General features: G+C 35.3%; 1 protein-coding gene across 4 annotated transcripts in view; it reads right to left on the reverse strand.

Moving 5' to 3' along the window:
- Positions 1 to 22,192, reverse strand: part of DZIP3 (DAZ interacting zinc finger protein 3) — a 121,889-nt gene that overhangs the window by 49,593 nt on the left and 50,104 nt on the right. For 3 of the 4 annotated variants that reach the window (XR_002173832.3, XM_019922836.3, XM_033855853.2), the window contains exons 11-17: positions 21,872 to 21,964; positions 21,032 to 21,084; positions 12,701 to 12,777; positions 10,421 to 11,038; positions 8,519 to 8,551; positions 7,274 to 7,443; positions 6,451 to 6,495 (exon numbers count right to left, since the gene is read on the reverse strand). Coding sequence is in view for 3 of the 4 variants with exons in the window: in XM_019922836.3 (XP_019778395.1) it covers positions 6,451 to 6,495; positions 7,274 to 7,443; positions 8,519 to 8,551; positions 10,421 to 11,038; positions 12,701 to 12,777; positions 21,032 to 21,084; positions 21,872 to 21,964 (1,089 nt within the window). In the remaining variant the exon portion in view is untranslated. The remainder of the gene's footprint in view (positions 1 to 6,450; positions 6,496 to 7,273; positions 7,444 to 8,518; positions 8,552 to 10,420; positions 11,039 to 12,700; positions 12,778 to 21,031; positions 21,085 to 21,871; positions 21,965 to 22,192) is intronic. The other variant, XM_019922838.3, reaches the window with a different exon arrangement.

Genomic DNA, 22,192 nt, shown 5'->3' on the forward strand with positions numbered 1-22,192 from the left:
AATTTTCTCCTTATCAGCAATAAGGCTGTTTCACTTCCTTACCATTCCTGTGTTCACTGGAGTAGCTCTTTAATTTACTTCAAGAACTTTTCCTTTGCATTCACAACTTGGCTAACTGTTTGGCACAACAGGCCTAGCTTTTGGCCTATCCCAGCTTTCAACATAACTTCCTCTCTAAGGTTAATCATTTCTAGCTCTTGATTCAAAGTGAGAGACCTGCAACTCTTCCCTTCATTTGAACACTTAGAGGCCTTTGTAGGGTTATTAATTGGTCTTTTTCAATATTGTTGTATCTCAGGGAATAAGAAAACCCAAGGAGAGGGAGAGAGATGAGGGAATAGCTGGTCAGTGGAGCAGTCAGAATACACACATTTATCTTTTAAGGTGGCCATCTTGTAATGGGCATGGTTTGTGGCAACCCAAAATATAAAAATTACAATAGTAATACCAAAGATCACTGATCACTTCAAGTGGGATTTATCCCAGGAATGCAAAGGTGGTTCACTATCCACAAATCAATCAATGTGATATACCACATTAATAAACTGAAGAATAAAAATCATATGATCATCCCAATAGATGTAAAGAAAGCTTTTGACAAAACTCAACATCCGTTTATGATAAAATTTCTCCACAAAGTAGGTACAGAGGGAATATACCTCAACAAAATAAAGGCCATCTATGATAAGTCCACAGCTAACATCATACTCAATGGTGAAAAGCTGAAAGCATCAGGAACAAGACAATGATGCCCACTCTTGCTAGTTCTATTCAACACAATTTTGGAAGTCCTAGCCACAGACAAGAAAAAGAAAGAAAAATAATCCAAATTGGAAGGGAGGTAGTAAAACTGTTCCTGTTTGCAGATGACATGATATTATACATAGAAAACCCTAAAAACACCACTAGAAAACTACTAGAGCTCATCAATGAATTCAGTAAAGTCACAGGATACAGAATTAATATACAGAAATCTGTTGCATTTCTCTACACTAACAAAGAAATATCAGAGAGAGAAATTGAGAAAACAATCCCATTTACCATTGCATCAAAAAGAATGAAATACCTAGGAATAAATACATGGAGGTAAAAGGCCTGTACTTGGAAAACTAAAGATACTGATGAAAGAAATTGAAGATAACACAAAGTGATGGGTAGATATACCATGTTCACAGATTGGAAGAATTAATATTGTTAAAATGACTATACAACCCAAAGCAATTCACAGATTCAATGCAATTCCTATCAAAATACCAATGGCATTTTTCACAGAACTAAAACAAATAATTCTAAAATTTGTATGAAAATTCAAAGACCCTGAATAGCCAAAGCAATCCTGAGAAAGAAAAACATTGCTGGAGGTATCATGCTCCCTGACTTCAGACTGTACTACAAAGCTACAGTAATCAAAACAGTATCGTACTGGCAAAGAAACAGACACATGGATCAAAGGAATAGAATGGAGAGCCACCCAGGAATAAACCCACACACTTATGGTCAAGTAATCTATGACAAAGGAGGCAAGAATATGCAATGGGGAAAAGACATTCTCTTCAATGAGTAGTGCTGGAACAGCTGAACAGCTACATGTAAAAGACTGAAATTAGAACATTTTCTCATGCCATATACAAAAATAAACTCAAAATGGATTAAAGACTTAAATTTAGGACCAGAAACTATAAAACCCCTAGAAAAACACATAGGCAGAGCACTCTTTGACAAAAATTGTAGCAATATATTTTCTGGATCTGTCTCCTAAGGCAAAGGGAAGAAAAGCAAAAATTAACAAATGGGACCTAATTAAAGTTAAAAGCTTTTGCACAGCAAAGGAAACCATCAACAAAATGAAAAGAAACCTACTGAATGGGAGAAAATATTTGCAAATGATATGACCAAAACCGGTTTAATATCCAAAACAGACAGTTCATACAACTCAATATTAAAAAAAAAACAAAAAACAACCTGATTAAATAATGAACAGAAGACCTGAATAGACACTTTTCTTCAGAAGACATACAGATGGCCAACAGGCACATGAAAAGATGCTCAACATTGCAAATCATCAGAGAAATGCAAATCAAAACCACAATGAGGGGCTTCCCTGGTGGCGCAGTGGTTGAGAGTCTGCCTGCTGATGCAGGGGACACGGATTTGTGCCCCAGTCTGGGAAGATCCCACATGCCGTGGAGTGGCTGGGCCCGTGAGCCATGGCCGCTGAGCCTGTGCGTCCGGAGCCTGTGCTCTGCAACGGGAGAGGCCACAACAGTGAGAGGCCCGCGTACCGCAAAAAAAAAAACCACAATGAGATATCACCTCACATGTGTCAAAATGGCTATAATCAAAAAGACCACAATTAACAAATGTCAGCAAGGATGTGGAGAAAAGGAACACTGTACACCTTTGGTAGGAATGGAAATTGGTGCAGCCACTATGGAAAACAGTACAGAGGTTCCTCAAGAAACCAAAAATACAACTACCACATGATCCAGCAATTCCACTCCTGAGTGTACAGCCAAAGAAAATAAAAACACTAATTTGAAAAGATACATGCACCACAATGTTCATAAGCATTATTTATGCTAGCCAAGATATGGAAGCAACCTAAGCGTCCATCAATAGATGAATGGGTAAAGAAAATATGGTATATATACACAATGGAATACTACTCAGCCATAAAAAAGAATGAAATTTTACCATTTGCAACAACATGGATGGACCTAGAGAGTATTATGATTAGTGAAATAAGTCAGACAGAGAAAGACAAATGCTATATGGTATCATTTATATTTGGAATCTAAAAAATAAAACGAATAAATATAACAAAACAGAAACAGACTCAAAGATATAGAAGACAAACTAGTGGTTACCAATGGGGAGAGGGAAGTGGGGAGGGACATTATAGGGGTAGAGGATTAAGATGTACAAACTACTATGTATAAAATAAATAAACTAAAAGGATATATTGTACAGCACAGGGAATACAGCCAATATTTTATAATAACTTTGAATGGAGTATAATCAATAAAAATTTTGAATCACTGTTGTATACTCAAAACTAATATAATATTGTAAATCAACTATACCTAAAAAAAAAGATCACTGATCACAGATCACCATAATAAAATAATAATAATGAAAAAGTTTGAAATGTGAGAATTACCAAAATGCGACACAGAACCACAAAGTGAGTCAATGCTGTTGGGAAAACGGTGCCAATAGACTTGCTTGACGCAGGGTTGCCACAAACCTTCAATTTGTAAAAAATACAGTATGTGCAAAGTGCAATAAAGCAAAGTGCAATAAAATGAGGTTAGTCTGTACCTTTTTTTTGTATAAGCAAAAATCCTCTTCAGATTTCTTTTGGTTAGCACAAACAGATACTAATGCAGGTCTTTCATAAAAAACGAAGTGGCGTAAAGTGAATTTCGAAAAGCATGAGATACCTGTATTTCTAAAACTCCTTTTAAGCTCTTTCCAGGACAACTTCATGCCTGTCTTACATGCATCTAGCAACTTCCCTTTAGAGGTGACATCCACTTTGAAAAGCCTGATTTATTTCCTGCCATATTTCTTTTTTCCCCAAGGTTTCAATCTCAAAGCATTCTATATTTCTGCTATCTGCTTTACCTTCCTTTTCTATTCCTAACCCTCAGTCCCTCTGAGCAGGGAATGGAATTGGGAAGAAAGAACTAATGAACTCTCAAAGGAGTTATTTACACCTCTATACACACTAATTAGAAGAGGCAGAAATTATCTTATTGTCCCCTCTATTTGCTACACAAATTTTACTTTTTCATCATCTTCATCCAGAGAATCCCTGATAGGTGTTTTTAGGACCTCAACTATTATTAGGTAGACATGCTGAAAATCAAATAATTAAGAGAGGACATAATTTCACACATAAGGACTTTATAGTCACTCTGTATAACACAAACTTCTATATGCTAGAAGTTTTCGTGAGGAGAACTCTTGATAAGAGAATTTGATTGACTCAGCTTTTTATAATTGGTTGCTTACATTATACTAGACAATTATTTGCTTCTATAACAGTAATTGAGTATATGACTAGGAGGACTATTGTATATGAAATAGTCATATGAAAAATTTTAAGCATTTTTTAGGTTTATACTTCAAATGTCGATAAAAGATATAAGATACAAGATCTCTCTTCTGATGCTGAAATTTTATCTTGATAAAATTAGTTTGTTTTCAAAGTATCTCAATTTTTTTAATAAAATAAATTGGAAGTAAACTTAGGATGTTTAAAGAAAACAAAAAAATTCCTAGATAGTTGCTGACTTTAATAAGAAATTTTTAATATTACTAGTGTATAAATTTTAAGTAGCATTTACATTATTTCTGCTTATGTTTATTCCCTATTTAATTTCAATTTGATATAGAAGTGGGGCTTTCCATTTAGCTAAAATTGAGAATCCAAGTATTAACATATTTTAATCTTTTGGAAGTAAGGAAGAGACACACTGTAACACTTGGAGCTTAGATTTGTGGTCTAATAGCTGTAGATTTACTTGGTCAGCCTTATGCAGTATTAGACCTGGGACTTACCAATGCTTTGGCAAAAATAAAAAATAGCAGCTAAACTAATGAATCAGGTTGCATTTTATTATATATGAATGGTCTAAAAGTAAGAAAAAACATTTGTACTCATGTCTTTTAAAAACAAAATTTATTTTAAAAAATTAATTTTCAAAATAACTTTTGATAAATTTGAAAATTATATTGATATTTTACTGATCAGAGTATAAAATAATCTTTATTTTGTTCTGTACCTCAGTAAGTATTTTGTAAATTTACTTTCATTTGTGTAAAATTTCATTTATGACTAAAGTTTGTGTATACTTCTAAATGACTAATAACATGAACTTATCAGATTGTAGTTGGGCAAATATTCTCAGTTTATAATATAATCTAGACTTTAAATATATGTTTCAAGCCAGAAAATAACATTTTTCACAGTAAAGTTTACATAGCATAGCGGTTAGCTATATGCTTAATAAAAAAATTATCTTGAGTCCAAATCCATAGGAATGTACAACAAGAGTGAACCAAAATGTAAAATATGGACTTAGGATAATTATGATATATCAATTTAGGTCCCTCAATTGTAACAAATGTGCCACTCTGCTGGGGAATGTTGGTTGAAGAGGCTGTGCATGTGTGGGGGCAGGAGGTATATGGGAAATCTCTGTATCTTCCCCATAATTTTGCTCTAAACCAAAAAAACTGCTCTAAAATAATAAAGTCTTAACTTTAAAGAATTAAGCCAATAAAAAAATACTCTTGACTTTCTCTTGTAATTTTTCAAGCTATTAAGAGACTTCTTGCTAAAACTGCGCTACAGATCATAACTTGTTCATTTTACAACTCTCAAATAACAGGAAGAGGCATAAAGAAGCTTCTTGGATTTGTATCATTTTTGTACATTACTGCATTGTTGGAAGAGTCTTAGACACAAAGGAGAAAATCAAGATTTCTTAGGTTTTGAAAAATGCTTCTGAACTTATCTGTAAAAATATGAAAAGAAGCTGTGTTTAAAACAGAGTAGGCAACCTAAGTGTTCATCATCAGATGAATGGATAAAGAAGATGTGGCACATATATACAATGGAATATTACTCAGCCATAAAAAGAAACGAAATTGAGCTAGTTGTAATGAGGTGGATGGACCTACAGTCTGTCATACAGAGTGAAGTAAGTCAGAAAGACAAAGACAAATACCGTATGCTAACACATATATATGGAATTTAAGAATAAAAATGTCATGAAGAACCTACATAAAGACACAGACCTACTAGAGAATGGACTTGAGGATATGGGGAGGGGGAAGGGTAAGCTGTGACAAAGTGAGAGAGTGGCATGGACATATATACACTACCAAACGTAAAATAGATAGCTAGTAGGAAGCAGCCGCATAGCACAGGGAGATCAGCTCGGTGCTTTGTGACCACCTAGAGGGGTGGAATAGGGAGGGTGGGAGGGAGGGAGACGCAAGAGGGAAGAGATATGGGAATATATGTATAACTGATTCACTTTGTTATAAAGCAGAAACTAACACACCATTGTAAAGCAACAATAAAGATGTAAAAAAAAAAAAAAGAGTAGGCATTTTTTTAAAATGAGAGTCGTACACAGAAATTAGTGAAATTTCCAAGTGACTAATTCAGTTTCTTTACTTATATATTTAAATGTATATATTATGATTTAAGGAAGTAAAGTAGGGCATACTGTAAGTTTAAATCATTTTCAGAATCTAACATATATAGACTTCTCTATAATCATATATTCAATAAGCTATGAACATTTATAAGTCATTTGTGCTACATGTCTACTTGGACTAATTTTAAGTTCTAACTAATAGTAAAACAATGTATTAAACCTAAGTGTTCATAATCAGACATTCCTCTATTATAACACTAATATAGCCTCTTACCTTTTTATTCTTGGTCTTTTTCTTTTTCTTTGGTTTACTCTTAACCTGATAGATAAGAAATAAATCATTTATTTAATATGCAATTCAAACTGCACAATGGATTACTTTACAAAATGTATTTCCTCTAACCACTGGGATCTTTTATCTTCTAATATAGACCATACTTTCCTTCTAGATTCTATGGAAAATTATTTTCATCTTAATTTTAATCTCAGTTTTCTGCTTGAGAAATCACTGATGTATAAAGGAACAACATATAATGTCAATAAGTAGGCTACTGAAAAGAGCTCAGAGGTCCTCACTTGCACACGTGCATGCATGAGTAACAGAGGAGGAAGGCACCTTAAAAAAAATCAACATATTCAGGTCCATTAGATGAAAAATTAAGCCTAGGAAGAATTTAGTGACTACATAATATCTGTTACCACTTATCTGTAAAGAAATACATCCTGGATGGTTTTAATTCCACCTCTGTGTAAACAGCATTGAAATATCCCTGTTTTCTCTTTCTTTCTCTCTCCTTCTATTCCCCACTATGCTTTCTTCTACTTTCTGTTAACCTCCCACATCCATTGTACCACTCAGGATGAAGAAACATGTGCCAGGCACATAATAAGTGTTCAATAAATGCTGCCAAAATATATGGCTAAGGCAGGAAAGATTATGGAAGAAAGTATTGGGAAAAGAACCATTCCAATTCAAGCTCTGTGTAAACACTTTGATAAATATAAATTAAGATTGTCTGGGAGGCTTTAAGAATAGCACATGCAACAAGCTAAAAGCCTTAAGTTCTTCTAATTCAAATATTAATGAGCAGTTATACTTCCTGGAGATCTTTAATAGATTCTGTTGAAGATTCACTGGGTATCGATGCCCCATCTTTATTCATTTCTGCTAACTGTATTTCAGGGATTGATTTCACATTTATATTGTACTCCATAAGAGGTGGACTTAGTTCTTCTTCTTCATTTTGTAACTCTTCTATTTCAATACCTAAATATTAAAACCAAAACACTCAAAGTCTGGATGCATATAATTTTAGCCTCTTATCACTATTTTGAATATATTTACTACCCCCATAACACCACCCCAGAAATAGAAGACATCTTACTCTGTTCAAATACTAAATGAAAATAAAATGCCCATTTATCAATGACCAAATAACAGGTACATATACTAGCCTGAAACCAATCAATATAAACTCAAATGCTAAGATACTTGACTGTTATCTTAAGCAGACTATAGATACAGATAATGTAGAACTTAAGTCAATTCTAAATACTAAGTTTTTGAGTATCCTGACATTGACCTTATTAAATATTGCAACTAGTATTATTTTAGGGCATAAGTCTGAAACATAAAGAGAAGGAAAAGCTAGATGTTTTTTTTTCCCTTTTTTCTTCTTTTTTATAATCAAAGGTTATTAAAGGGTATCAGTCCCCAATTATGTGACTTCCTTGATACCATGATCCTTGACACTGCTCTAGAGATTCAATACCTAAACTTGTGGACTTCATGTGACTGGTCACAGATGGTCCAAACAAAACCCATTGTGTTACTTTCTTAAGTATAATTTTACTCCAAACAAAACCCATGGTGTTACTTTCTTAAGTATAATTTTAATTGCAAAATTTGAATTCCATTTTAAAAAACCCAACAGTACATAAATGGAAATAAAAAAATTAGCAACTTACCACCTGGCAGAAAAGTATATAGCTTAACAATGGATAGTTAACCAGATAAAAGTTACATAAGCTAAACAGTAGCATATATGAGCAGGTAGAGCAAGCAGGTAGGCATTTTTGCCTGTTGAAGTGCCCTGTGTGTCAAAAGTTAAAATACTCTGTTAGGGTAAACACTAGGGCATGTGCACTAAGACAAAGGCAGAATAAAGGCTCATACTAGATTCAGCTGACCAGTAGTAATCTGACCATAAAATTTTCCGATCTTATAACAAACAATTACAGTTTATCATACAGTTTATCTGACCAAGTAAAAATCTATAGGTGCCCCTTAGCTATCCTGGGTTGAAAGGTCACTTAGGCATTTGGTTTTTAAACATACTTACGTTGACTGCCCGTTATTGACTGTAGAGCAATTCCTATGATACATAAAGAAAAAAATTAGATATATAATTGCAAATGTAATGTAACTAACAAATATCAGACTGAGACTAAGAAAAATCAGAAGATTTTTTACATTGCACCAATAAATATTATAACTAAAAATAACCAGCTTCACTCATGAATCCAGTTTAAACAAGGCTTAATTAGATTATAACATAAAGGTTATAAACCCATGTTTAGAGAAAGAAAGGTTTAAAAAAAAAGATAGTTCATAATAGATAATGCTTAGAACACAAGCACTTTAAATCAAGAAGCAAATTTTTACAGTTTACAGTCTAAGTTCATGAAGTAATTGTCAATTATGAAGCAAACCTCCATTGAAAGTTTGAGCCTTTTTTTTAGCAAAATCCTGATGAGCATTCTCTCTCCTTGCCCATTAATATTTATTAAGCACCTATGATATATCAGGCTGTGTTAGGCTCTAGAGTTTGAATGGTGAGAAAAAAGATAACCATCATAGAGATTTAGTGGGGACAATGGATATTAATCAAATAATCAGATACACAAATGAAAACCAAACTGTAATAACTACTAGGGAAGACATATAAGATACTAGGAAAGCCTCTATTAAAGGGACTTGAGCAATAAGCTCGTCAGACTTTCAGAGTGAAAACTGTTTGAAATACCTTGAATTTATTGCTCAACTCACTTTCCCAAATATTTTTATTCTCATAAGTTTTTGTCATTCAAAATCTTAATAGAGTAAATGTAAAAAAGAAAAGTCTCTAATTTATAAGCCAATTTACAAGTCAAGGGTGCTTGCCTGACTTTCTTATAGCATCAAACTCAGCATTCTCTTCTTTTATGTTCAAAGAAAGCTTTCTTAAAGGTTAAGTAGGAAAACACAATGGAATCCCAGAGCCTTAGCAAAAGGAGTGGGATTGGGGCCTAGCAATTATAGCTGAAGAAAATCTGGACCAGGTCAACAATTACTAGAAGCTTGGAAAGTTATACATTTAAATAGCATCACTGTGATCATCAGTTGCTCACCAGGTAGTATGACTAATAATTTGGGACCAGGAAAATTCACCTAGAATAACACAGCAAGGGTTTCAGTGATGCTGACATGGCTTCAACTCCACTTTCCACCATGACAGCTGAGAAGCTATCCTGGAATGTGGGGAGGAGGTCTGAAGTCTTCCCCATAACAACAAATAATGTTTGGGAATGGACACCGCCAACCTTAGACAACCTTAGACCTTGCATAAATGTTATCTGATTTTTAAAGTTATCTATGACCAAACTTTTAAACAAAAGTCAAGGTTCTGATAGAAAGGAGAAACATACACTCATGGTGTCTAAAAGGGCATTCCTGAAATACTCAGTACCTGTATTTCATGGTTTTAGTCATCCTTAATTTTGTAGAAGTGATAAAACTCCTCTACTTAAAAATATTCAACAATTCCTTTTTGAAAACACAAATTCCTCAACATGGCAAGAGAAATCCTCTTGAATGTATTCTATGAACTCTCCCCTACTTTAATCTCAGTATTGCCAAACTTTTTAGTTCCTTGTACTATAATATATTTTTATGTTTCTATACCTTTGCTCTTGTTTCCTTCTGAAACATCCTTCTCCATCTTCTTCACTTGGCTAACTTTTACATGTCATTTAACAACTCCTTAGATATTCTATCTCCAGAAAACCTTTTTGGATTCTCTTAGGCTAGAATTTCCCATGGTATTCTGGAAACATCTCTAGCACTGTAATTTCTATTGGCTTCTTGATGAGGATATTCTCTCAAGAATGTGAGCACACTGAATCTCCTACCCTTATCACTGTACGTGGCACATAGCAGACACTCAGTGAAGGTTTACTGGCTTAAGTAAATAATTATTTTGTACCTTGTTGATAGCAGGATAACATCCTCTGAATGATTTCTGGTACTGGTATGCCTAGGTAGATGGACAGCTGATGGTAATCAAGGGAGATATTCTCAATGGGATTCTCCTTCACTTTGTCAATATCTTCTTGCTTCATCCCAAGGCGCAGAAGAATATCTGAAACTTTTTTCCAAATTGAATTGAATTGTGACTCAGTGAGACCATTCATCAAAATCTCACTAAGGAGGATATCCCTGTATTTGCACAGCCTCAGGATGTCTGCAGACTTAGAGAGATCAGAAGATGGTGGTTCCATATTCCAGCCTTTTTTGGGTGCAGGGAACACATTCAAATGTTTTATAAGAGCTAATAGGAGGTATAAGTCAAACTGTTTGGACTGTGGCAGCTCCTTGTTTGGGGGATAAAGCAGATGCCATGCTCCACCCAAAGGGTGATTGGTCCAAAGATGGTTGTAGTAGGGTTCCAATACATTCTTGTGTATAAGAAGCTCTTTTTTCAAAAGAGGGGGTGGCATAGCCTCATCAAATATTTGCCGAACAATGTCAGTACCAGAAACAATAATTATATGAAGCAGATGATAGAAATAATTATAATCAAGTTTGAAGATAGGCATTTCATCTGAAAATGAATTTTGAGAAGTCAAAAGATTCCACATTAATGCTCTTTTTCTATGTGATTTCTTGCATTACATCCTAAGCTCCTGTAGGACAGGCACTATTCCAAAAGAATGAAGTACAGTACAGTGCTTTGTCACAGCCAATGCTCAATAGGCATGCTGCTATCTGTCTAGCTGTCAAAAAGTCAAAACAAAAACAGTATGTTCCAAGCAAAAGTAATCACAAAAACTAATCACTATAGAAGGCTTTCAACCATCCAGGGTTTTGTTCAAATAAATGAGCTTTGGCCACCAAATGGCATAAAAGTATTAAGCCTTTGAAAATTCTGAAGACTGTCAAGAATGGTAACTGCCAGTGTTCAGTTATACTTTACTTAGGCAATTATATTTTATCTTAGTCAGCATTGTCCAGTAAAACTTTTTGTGATGAAAATATTTTAGATTTTCACTGTCCACTAGCCACTGAACAGTGGAAATGCTGCTTGTCTGACAAAGGAACTGAGTTTGAAACTTTATCTAATTTTAATGAGTTTAAATTTAAACAGCACATATGGCTAGTGACTACTGTATTAGACAATACAGAACTATAGCAAGAACCATAAAGTGATTTAATGCCTTGCTTCTCAAAGTACAGTCCACTGGCCAGCAGCAGCAGCAGCCACATGGGAGCCTGCTAGAAATACAGAATCTCAGGTCTCACCCCAGAGATACTGAATTGGCACCGACATTTTAACAAAATCACAGATGATTCAAATATATATTAAAGTTTGAGACACACTGATCTTATGAACCTCTTTTTCTTATCCTTTCAAAAAATAAATTAATGATTAAGTAGGTATTTCATCAATGAAATGGAATAAAGCATGAGACGGAACTATTTGATATTTTTCTGGTTTAGTAGCACTTCCCAAAGAGGAAAGTAGACTGAGGTGAATTAGAAAGTAATAAGAATTTGGTATATGATGGTATATTTTTAAAACTAATAAAATATGTGTTTATTATAAAGCACAACTTTATTATTTTATCCTTCATGATTCTGTGTTTCAAAAGATTTTTAAAGTAATATTCTTGTTTGATATACTTGACATAAACTGTGGAGGCAAACAAGGTTACAAAGCAAATGACTCAAGGAGCTTTCTCTGGGCTGCCAAATAAGAAGCTGGCTAGGATCAGGGACATCCATTCTCCCTAGCAAGAAGGAATGCCACCAGACTACTCTTCCATGGGTCCAGGAGCCCTTAAGCTCTCCAAGTGCTGAGCAGCTGGCATTTCCTAGCACACTCCTAAAGAGCTGGCACCTAAGTTTAGACTACTTGGCCTTGAGCCCCAAATGTTCATTCTTTCCATTTCACCCTTTTAACAGGGAATGCAACAAGTGAGGAGTTGGTAGGGAACATCAGCTGAAGCTCAATCTGTGTAGTCACAGCTATGCACCAAACCCAGCAAACCTCTCTGTAGATGCAAGGTAATGTGATACCCATACACCTGCTAATCTTTCTGTCCATGAATTCCAGCCTACACCAAGTGATGTTTGTTAGTGTAAACCCAAGCCCAACGAATGACAAACTCAAAGAAACACACAGTTGTTAATGGCATGATACTTTACAGAGCAAGTCAAAATTTTTAACAGTTTTCAACAGGAGACATATGAAAGTAAAATATACCTTTTGTACCAAATTTTAAACTGATCTTCGGTCTTATATCGCTATCATCTATTTTCAGAGACATCAACTTTTTATAACTGCAAATGGAAAAAAAATTAGGTTAAAAAAGTCAGTCAAGATTTCTAGTATCAGCATGGCTAAGTCAGTGAGCATTTTCTTCTCTTCCTTCTGGAAATAACTTAAAAGTAAAGGAGAAAAATAAATGAACAAATAAAAAACACCAACAGTAACAACCCTACATTGCCACTTTCATTAGAATTCGGAGGCAAGTAGAATTGCTAGATTTCATACAAAAAGAATCACATGACTAGCTTATTTGCAAGAAGACTATTTGGTAGTAGGAAAAAAGAAATCTTTGCACTGTAAAAAGGCAGCAAATCTGGAACTCCTCCCAGACCCTCCTCCACCACAGTATCTTCTTACCAATAACTATTCCAAGAAAACTCAACTCATTTAATGACTAGTAATTAAAAGAGAAAGAAAGAAACTGGCATAGCATCAATACAAATAATTAGAAAAAAATTGAGGGAAAAAGTAGCAAAATTCATTAAATAGACTAAACACTAAGTAAATGCTGCTATGAAACAGATGAAAAAACTTGTGGCTTGGCTTTGAAATGAACTCTGCCACAGAAAACAATAAAAAAAAAAAAAAAAAAAAAAGGGGACAGAGATGTTGGTTTGGTGGTGGTTGTTGTTAACTGATTTTATGTCCAGCACCAGCATAACACTGCTAATCAGCTACTACATTGAAAACACTTTAAACTCTAACAATATAAAGTACTGGCAAAGATACTGAGTAAAAGGAATTCTCCTACACTGAAAGTGGGAGTTGATAAATTGATAAAAGCACTGTGGGAAACAGTTCAGCCATACCAATCATGGAGCACATCCTACAGCTTGCCTGGCAAAGGAGAAAATTTCGCACTTCTGCCTAACTCTTTTTTTTTTTTTTTTGTGGTATGCGGGCCTCTCACTGTTGTGGCCTCTCCCCCATTGCGGAGCACAGGCTCTGGACGCGCAGGCTAAGCGGCCATGGCTCACGGGCCCAGCTGCTCCGCGGCATGTGGGATCTTCCCGGACTGGGGCACGAACCCATGTCCCCTGCATCGTCAGGCAGACTCTCAACCACTGTGCCACCAGGGAAGCCCTCTAACTCTTAAGCACAGTCTCCAGTCCCACTTCTCTGGGAAATATGGCTATAGACGGCCAGTCGGTACAGAGCACATACTATGGCCCACTCAGACAAGGGAGCAAATTTGAGCTCTCACCCCTCTGGGAAGCATGCCCACATATACCTAGCAACCACGAAGCACATCCTACAGCCCGCCTGGGCAGGGAGTCAAGCCAGTTGCCATACCTAACTATTGAGCATAGCCTCTGACCCTGGATAATCAGGAAGCCAGAACAGTGACCCTGAGTAGCCTCAGAGCCCAACCTAAGGTACTTTCCAATTGCAGAACCCAGCCTAACACCTAATGCAGCAGCAGAGCCCAGGTACAGCCCTGCTGAATGCTACCTATGTAATCACTCAAGCAGGGAGCCCAGCCAGTAACCTGCCCAACATCAGAGGACAGCCTCTGGTCCCATTACGCCAAGGAATCCAGACAGCAACCCTGACATTTTATGCCCCACCAAAATGTGGGATACAGCTGAAGGCCATACCTCACCCAAGAGCAGAGCACAATGAACAACCTGTCTGATTGTAAAGTCCAGCCTGTGGTCCTGCCCAACTTTGGGGCACAGCCTGTGGCCCTGCCTGATTGCAAAGTACAGCTTAACATCTCATCTGACCATGAAGCCTGGCCTGTGGCCCCACCTGAATGTAGAATCCAGCCACTGTTTCCATCTGCTCAGGAAGCACACCTTGAAGCCCCACCTAACCAGGAACAATTGCAGAGCATGGCCTGCAACCCTGCCCAATCACAGAATCCATCCGGTGACAACACCCAGTTAGGGCAAAGACTGTGAATGTGCCCAACCAGAGGTGATTACAGAACACAGCTAGTAATGCCACCTGACCACAACATAGCCATCAGCCCAACTTGACCTGGGAGCCCACCTAGCAACCCCACTTGAACATGGAACCCAGCCACCAGCCCCACCCAACAGCACCCCACCCCCAACCTCAGAGCACAGACTGTGGCTTCACAGAAGTAGAAAACCCTATGGGAAGTTCTATTTACCTGTAGATGCTACCAGCTGATTGGTGAAGGTCCTTCCCTGCCAAAACAAACCTGTAAACTCTGCAAGTGGAGACCATGTACTCCAGTGTGCAGATACCAATGCAAGTATACAAAGATCATGAAGAATCAGGTAATATGATGCCACCACAAGAAACTAATAAACTTCCTATAAGTGACCCTAAAGAAATGGAGATCTATAGACAGTGCAAAGAATTCAGAACAATCCTATTAAAGAAGTTCAGTGAACTACAAGAACACACAAACAACTAACTGAAATTAGGAAGACAATGCATGAACAAAATTAAAAGGTCAACAAAGAAATAGAAACCATAAAGAAAAAAAAAAACTCAGAAGTCCTAAAGTTGAAGAATACACTGACTGAACTGAAAAATACAATAGAGAGCTTCAACAACAGACTTGATCAAGCAAAAGAAAGAATCAGTGAACTCAAAGACAGATAATTTGAAATTACCCAATCAGAGGTGGAAAAAGAACAAAGAATGAAACGAGTAAAGAAAGATTACGGGATGTATGGGACAACAATAAGAGAAACAATATACTAGTATGGTAATCCCAGAAGGAGAAGAGAAAGAGAAAGGGATGGAAAGAGTATTTAAAGAAATAATGTCCCTTTCCCAAACTTAAGGTGAGAAATGGACATCCAGATTTAGAAGGCTCAAAGGACCACAAATGGGTTGAGCCTGAAAAAGACTACATTGAAATGCATTATAATTAAACTGACAAAAGTAAAAGACAAAGAGAGACGTTTGAAAGTAGAGAGAAAAGCAACATTGCCTTGAAATCAGTCTTGGCAATGATTTTTTTAATTTGATATCAAAAGCACATGCAAAAATAAATAAGTGGGACTACATCAAACTAAAAAGCTTCTGCACAGTGAAAGAAACAGTCAACAAAATGAAAAGGCAACCTACAGAACAGGAGAAAATATCTGCAAATCATACATCTGATTAGGGGTTAATATCTAAAATATATAAGTAAGCCATACAATTCAACAGCAAATAAATAAATAATCCAATTAAAAAAGGCAAAGAACCTGAATAAACATTTTTCCAAAGAAGATATAAAATGGCCAACATGTACAGGAAAAGATGCTCAACATCACCAATCATCAGAAAAGTGCAAATCAAAACTACGAGATATTACCTCACACCTGTTGATAGAGCCACTAGGGGAAACAGTATAGAAGTTCCTCAAAAAATTAAAAATAGAATTGATCCAGCAATCCCACTTCTGGGTATATATTATATGTCCAAAGGAAATATGATCTCTGTCTCAAAGAGATACGTACACCCCCATGTTCACTGAAGCATTATTTACAATAGCCAACACATGGAAAACGACTTAAGTGTCTGTTAATGGATGAATTGATAAAGAAAATGTGGCATATATATATACCATGGAATACTATTCAGCCATAAAAAGGAAATCCTGCCATATGTGATAACATGGATGAACTTGGAAGGCATTATGCTAAGTGAAATAAGCCAAACAGAGAAAGACAAATACTGTATGATCTCATTTATATGTGAGAGCTAAAAAACCCTGAACTCAGAAACAGAGTAGACTGGTGGTTGCCAGGGGTGGGGGTGGGGTGTGGGAAATGGGTAAAGGGGTCAAAAGGTACAAACCAGGGGTCCACAGTACAGCATGTGACTACAGTTAATAATGCTACATTGTATACTTGTAAGTTGTTAAGAAAGTAGATCTTAAAAGTTCCCATTGGGGCTTCCCTGGTGGTGCAGTGGTAGAGAGTCCACCTGCCGATTCAGGGGACACGGGTTCGTGCCCCAGTCCGGGAAGATCCCACATGCCGTGGAGCGGCTGGGCCTGTGAGCCATGGCCGCTGAGCCTGTGCGTCTGGAGCCTGTGTTCCACAACGGGAGAGGCCACAACAGTGAGAGGCCCACATACCGCAAAAAAAAAAGTTCCCATCACACAAAAAATCTATGTGAGGTGATGGATGTGTTAACTAAACTTATGGTGGTAACTGTTTCATATATACATATATATAAAATCATCATGTTGTACACCTTAAACCTACACAATGTTATATGCTAGTTATAGCTCAATAAAGCTAGAAATTAAAAGATCAGCAGCAATATGAAAAAATAAATAGATTATGACCAATTGCTATTTATTCTTGGAAAGCAAAGTTGATTCAACATTTGAAAATAAATTGATGTAATTCAACATATTAACAGATTAAAGAAGAAGAAAACCATATGATCATCTCAATGCATGCAGAAAAGCATTAGTTCACTATCCATTCATGATAAAAATTTTCAGAGAAGTAGGATGAAAAAAGAATCTCTTCAACCTAAAAAAGGGTATCTGTAAAAATTCTACAGCTAAGAGCATACTAAATGGTGAAAAACTGAAGACTTCTTCCTAAGATCTAGAAAAGGCAAAGATGTCTGCTCTCACAAGTGTATTCAACATTGTACTAGAGGACCTAGACCATGCAATAAGTAAGGGAAAATAAACAAAAAGCATATAGATTGCAAAAAAAGAAATAAAGTTGTCTTTATGTATAGATGACATGATCTTTAGTAGAAAACCTCAAAGAATCTATAAACGATATTAAAATTATTAATTATCAAGGATACAAGATCGACACAAATCAATTCTGTATAACACAAATAACTAGAAATTGAAATTTTAAAATTATCATTTGCAATAACATAAAAAGTCAAATATACATGGATAATCTAACAAAATATTTATAAGATTGTACATATAAGACTATATACACAGAAGACTACAAAACATTCCTGAGAGGCATCAAAGAAGACTCAATTAAGTGAAATTAATTATACACCATCTTCACGGATGGGAAGTCTCAATATTGTTAAGATGTAAATCATCCCCAAATTGATCTACAAATTCAATGCAATCAAAATCTCAGCAAGAAGTTTGGAGAAATTTATAAGGTGTTTTTCTAAGATTTATCATGTAATAGCAAAGGATATAAAATTAAAAAATAGTTTTGAAAATTTAAGCAAATGCAAATTAAAACCACAATAAGATACCATTACACATCTTTTAACATGGCTGAAATGTTTAAAATTGATAATACCAAGTGCTGGAGAGAATGCAGAGAAACTAGAATTCTCTTATGCTGGTGAGAATGACAAAATGTACAGCTACTTTGAAAACAGTTTGGCAGTTTCTTATAACATTAAACACATACCATATGACTCAGCAATCCTGCTCCTAGGAATTTATCCAAGAGAAATGAAAGCATATATCTATACAAAGAGTAACACATGAATATTTATAGCAGCTTTATTTATAACAGCCTAAAACCAGAAACAACTCAAATGTCATCAACTGTTAAATGAATAAATAAGTTATGGTACATCTATACAAAGGAAGACTACTCAACAACAAACAAAAATGAACTACTGATACATGCAATAACAAGGATGAATTTCAAAAGCATTATGCTAAGTTATAAAAAATCCAGATGCAAAAGGCTTTCCTACTAGAGGATAGTCAGAAAAAAGCAATATTAATCAGAACAGAAATCATATCGGTGGTTACCACGGTTTGGAAGTTGGAGGGGGGAATGACTATGTAAGAGATTTTAGAGAAACTTGGGATGATGGAAATACTCTTGATCATGGTAGTGGTTACTCAGCTGTATAAAAATAAAATCATTTAAAACGTATATTTTTAAAAAGTGAACTTTACTGTATATGAGCTATAGCCTGAAAAACTGACCTATAAAAAATTCAGTGTTTAGAAATGCATTTATAATTAGTACATTTATCAAGAAAGCAAGGAGATGATTACTGTGAAGGTCAGGATGACAGTTACCTAGGAAGCAGATGAGCTGGGGGAGAGGGGAACAGTGAGTGCTTCTGGGGTGCTGAAAAAATTCTATATGGGTGGAGCCACAAGACTGTCTGCTTCATATATCGTTTTAAACTCTGCATTTATATTTTGTGAGCTTTTATTTATGCATATTTTAATAACAATAAAGCATTTTAATGTTAAAAAACAACCAAACTTTTTTGTCATTCATTCACAAAACCTCACGAGGTAGCTCTTCCACTTTTGGTAATAAGGTCCAATTATCAGAGGGTTTTCCCACAGAAAATAACTATAAAACTTAGGCAAATTACAAAAAGCAACTCCTTGAAGGCACAGAGAGCAGAGAAACAAACCAACTCTGCTGTAGGGGGTATATGCTTGGGGAGAAGAGAAGAAGAATGTATGAAATTAAGTTCACCAATTTTAGAGCTTTGAGCCTGAGGCTAAGTATACCATGGTAGAAAACAAAGGTCTCCTTGGCTGAAGGAACCAGACAATTGAAGCCATGGAACCATGGCTGCTGAAGAGTGTGGGGGAATCCCAGAAAGGAAGGTCAGAGAAGAGATTCCCCAATTTTTTCCGGCCACATCTCTGACTGACTGCTGAACCATATGTGTGGAACAGACTCAAAGTAGCTCAGCTAAAGGCTGAAGTTCTGAATTGAGACTGGAACCACCATCCAAGGAAAACAGGTTCGCATTTCATCTCCAAATAAGTTAATTGCCTGTCAAACAAAAGTAACATACTCATTGTAGAATAATGGAAGTTAGAATCTCTACATCTGTCATGTATTTATTGGGTACCATCTATATGCCAGGCAATATAGCAGTAAGCAAGTTAAAGTTCTTGCCCTCAAGGAGGCTATAGTCAAATGGAGAAGAGAGCCTAGAAAGTGTAACAGAACTTAGTAAATGTTTTAATAGGAGAAGTGAAGGGAATATGTGATTGAAACACCTAATGCAAAGTAAAAATGACTTTCTGGAAGTTTTAACCAGGCAAAACCAAAGGAGTGGCATATTCTAGGCAAGTCCTAGAGGTAAAACAGATGGCACACTTAAGAACTAAAAGAAGCTCAGCATAATTGGTGTATATGTAGTAAAATAAAGAATGACGAGAGATGACACTAGTGAGTACAGCAGGGACCAAGGTGGCTAAAGAGCCAAGCTAACGAGCCTGAACTTAATTGAGAGCAATGAGAAGCCTCTGAAAGATTTTCAAGCAGAGAAGTGAAATATTTCCATTTTTTTTTAGAAAAGTGATTTTGATGGCTGAACAGACTGTTCAATAGACTTGAACAGTCAGACTGAAGAAAGGTAAGACTGGAGACAAAAAGACGGGTTTAGAAGCTGTTTCTGAATTCCAAATAAAAGAGGGAGGAGATATGGGGATATATGCATACATATAGCTGATTCACTTTGTTATACAGCAGCAACTAACAACACTGTAAAGCAGTTATGCTCCGATAAAGATGTTAAAAAAAATTAAATAAATAACTTTAGCACAGGGACAGAAGCAAGGAGGCATGTACAATATATTTAAGGAGTTGAATTTATTGGACCTAAAAAAAGTTATAGAGCAACTGTAACTGGGAAGAAATATTGTGAGTCTAGTTGTGGGCATACTGAACTATAGACCTTTTTGAAAAATAAAAATGGAAATTTTTAGCATGCAGGTAGACAGACCTAGATTTTTAAGAGTGAGATCTACAGCAGAGATAAAGATTTGGGTTTCATTAGCTCATAGGGAAAACTTAGATATCAATGTAATAACACTGGTAGATTAAAAAATGGTAGACATTTTAAACAGAAGAAAAGAGAACCAATGGATTAGGATAAGTTTTATATTGAAATTTCTAATTTCAATAGCAACAGTCTACACCTCTATGAATTCCCAACTTATATTATATATTCCTCTGCAATAAAGCTTTCTCATCTAAGAAACAGGATGATTCTAATTGTCAGACAAGCCTGGAGGCTTGAATGAGTTTTGAAAGCTAGGAGAAAGTTTTTATATCATAACAGTCTAATTTAAATAACTTTAAGAAAAATACGTTTGGTTTTCAGGAAAGGATTCTTTTCATACTTAAGGGAAAAGTATTCACATTTCTACTTTCCTGCTTTAGAATTTAAAAGTCTACAAAGTGGGGGGCAAAGGGGTAGACAAATGTCAATTAAATACAATTTTTTCACACAACTGATACTGTCTTTAAGTTTAATGGAGCTCCAGAAAGTAACAGAAAACACAGAAGAAAGAAGAAAATGAAAAATACATACATGCTCAAAAAAAAGAATATTTAATTTCAAGCTTACCTTGCTCCTAAATTTTCAATGGTTATATATTCATCCTTTCTCACAACTTCAAACTGCAAGTGATGACAAAAAAATAGCCCTAAAGTAGTTCAATTTTCAAAATCTTTTAATATTACTTCTTAGCCTTAATATTTGAAAGAAAACAATGAGAACGAAGTTATAGTGAATATAAAACAAATAAAACAGAAGAAAAAAGCTATAAACAATCTTAATCAAATAACAAACTAGAGTTGGTCTTAAAAACTAGTTCTACTTTATATCACTATAGGATTTAAATGTCAAATCTAAAATACAAGAAGACCATACTAAACATTAAAAAATATATATATTCCTATTTATAATTTTGGTCTGTTTACTAATTAACTGAAAATTCAACAAGATATTTCATTAATTAAAAAAATAAAATGGATACCATTTAAGTGCATTTTATGTAGCAGCAACTCTATGAGATGTTCTATAGATATTTTTATAGGAAGATGCTTAGAGACTAAAAAAGAGTTCAGAAAATCTAAAATTATTTTTAACCATAGGTGGAACAGAATTAGATTATCATCTTTTGTTCATGATAACAACTTTCCTCACTGCTACAGCCATGGCCTGCTTTGTCTGTTCCTGTTTCTGTGTGTGTATGTGTGTGTGTCTTTATTTTTTAAATTTTCTTATTCTTAAGTACCACTTAAATACTACTCTGGAGAAATCAATGCAATAAAAAGATTAGAGCGCTTAGTCCCATCTAAGAGAATATGGCTAGAATACTATTACTACAATTCCCAAATCTGTTTGAAGTCAAAAACATCATTCCAGTGAAGGAAAGCAAAAAAGTAAGAGAAAGATACTCACCAAAATTTTGACAATTCCAGGTACCTCACATTGCAGCATCCTTACCATGTCACCTGTACATCCTTCCTTCAAACATTTTTTCCCACTAAAACTCTAAAGTTATCAATAGAAAAACAGCCAATAAGTTATCAATAGAAAAAAATAATACAAACAATAAAAATAGAAAAAACCTGCTGATGTGCAAGACTGATTATATTTAAATAAAGTTAGAAGCAGATGTTGCTAGACAGTAAAAAAGATGTGAATAAACATTTGAGAGTCAGCTTTTCAAAGATAGTCCATTTCTTATACCAATGGATTTCCTATTTAAAATTTATGACT

Source organism: Tursiops truncatus, chromosome 4 (genome assembly GCF_011762595.2).
Source record: "Tursiops truncatus isolate mTurTru1 chromosome 4, mTurTru1.mat.Y, whole genome shotgun sequence".
NCBI lineage: Eukaryota > Metazoa > Chordata > Mammalia > Artiodactyla > Delphinidae > Tursiops > Tursiops truncatus.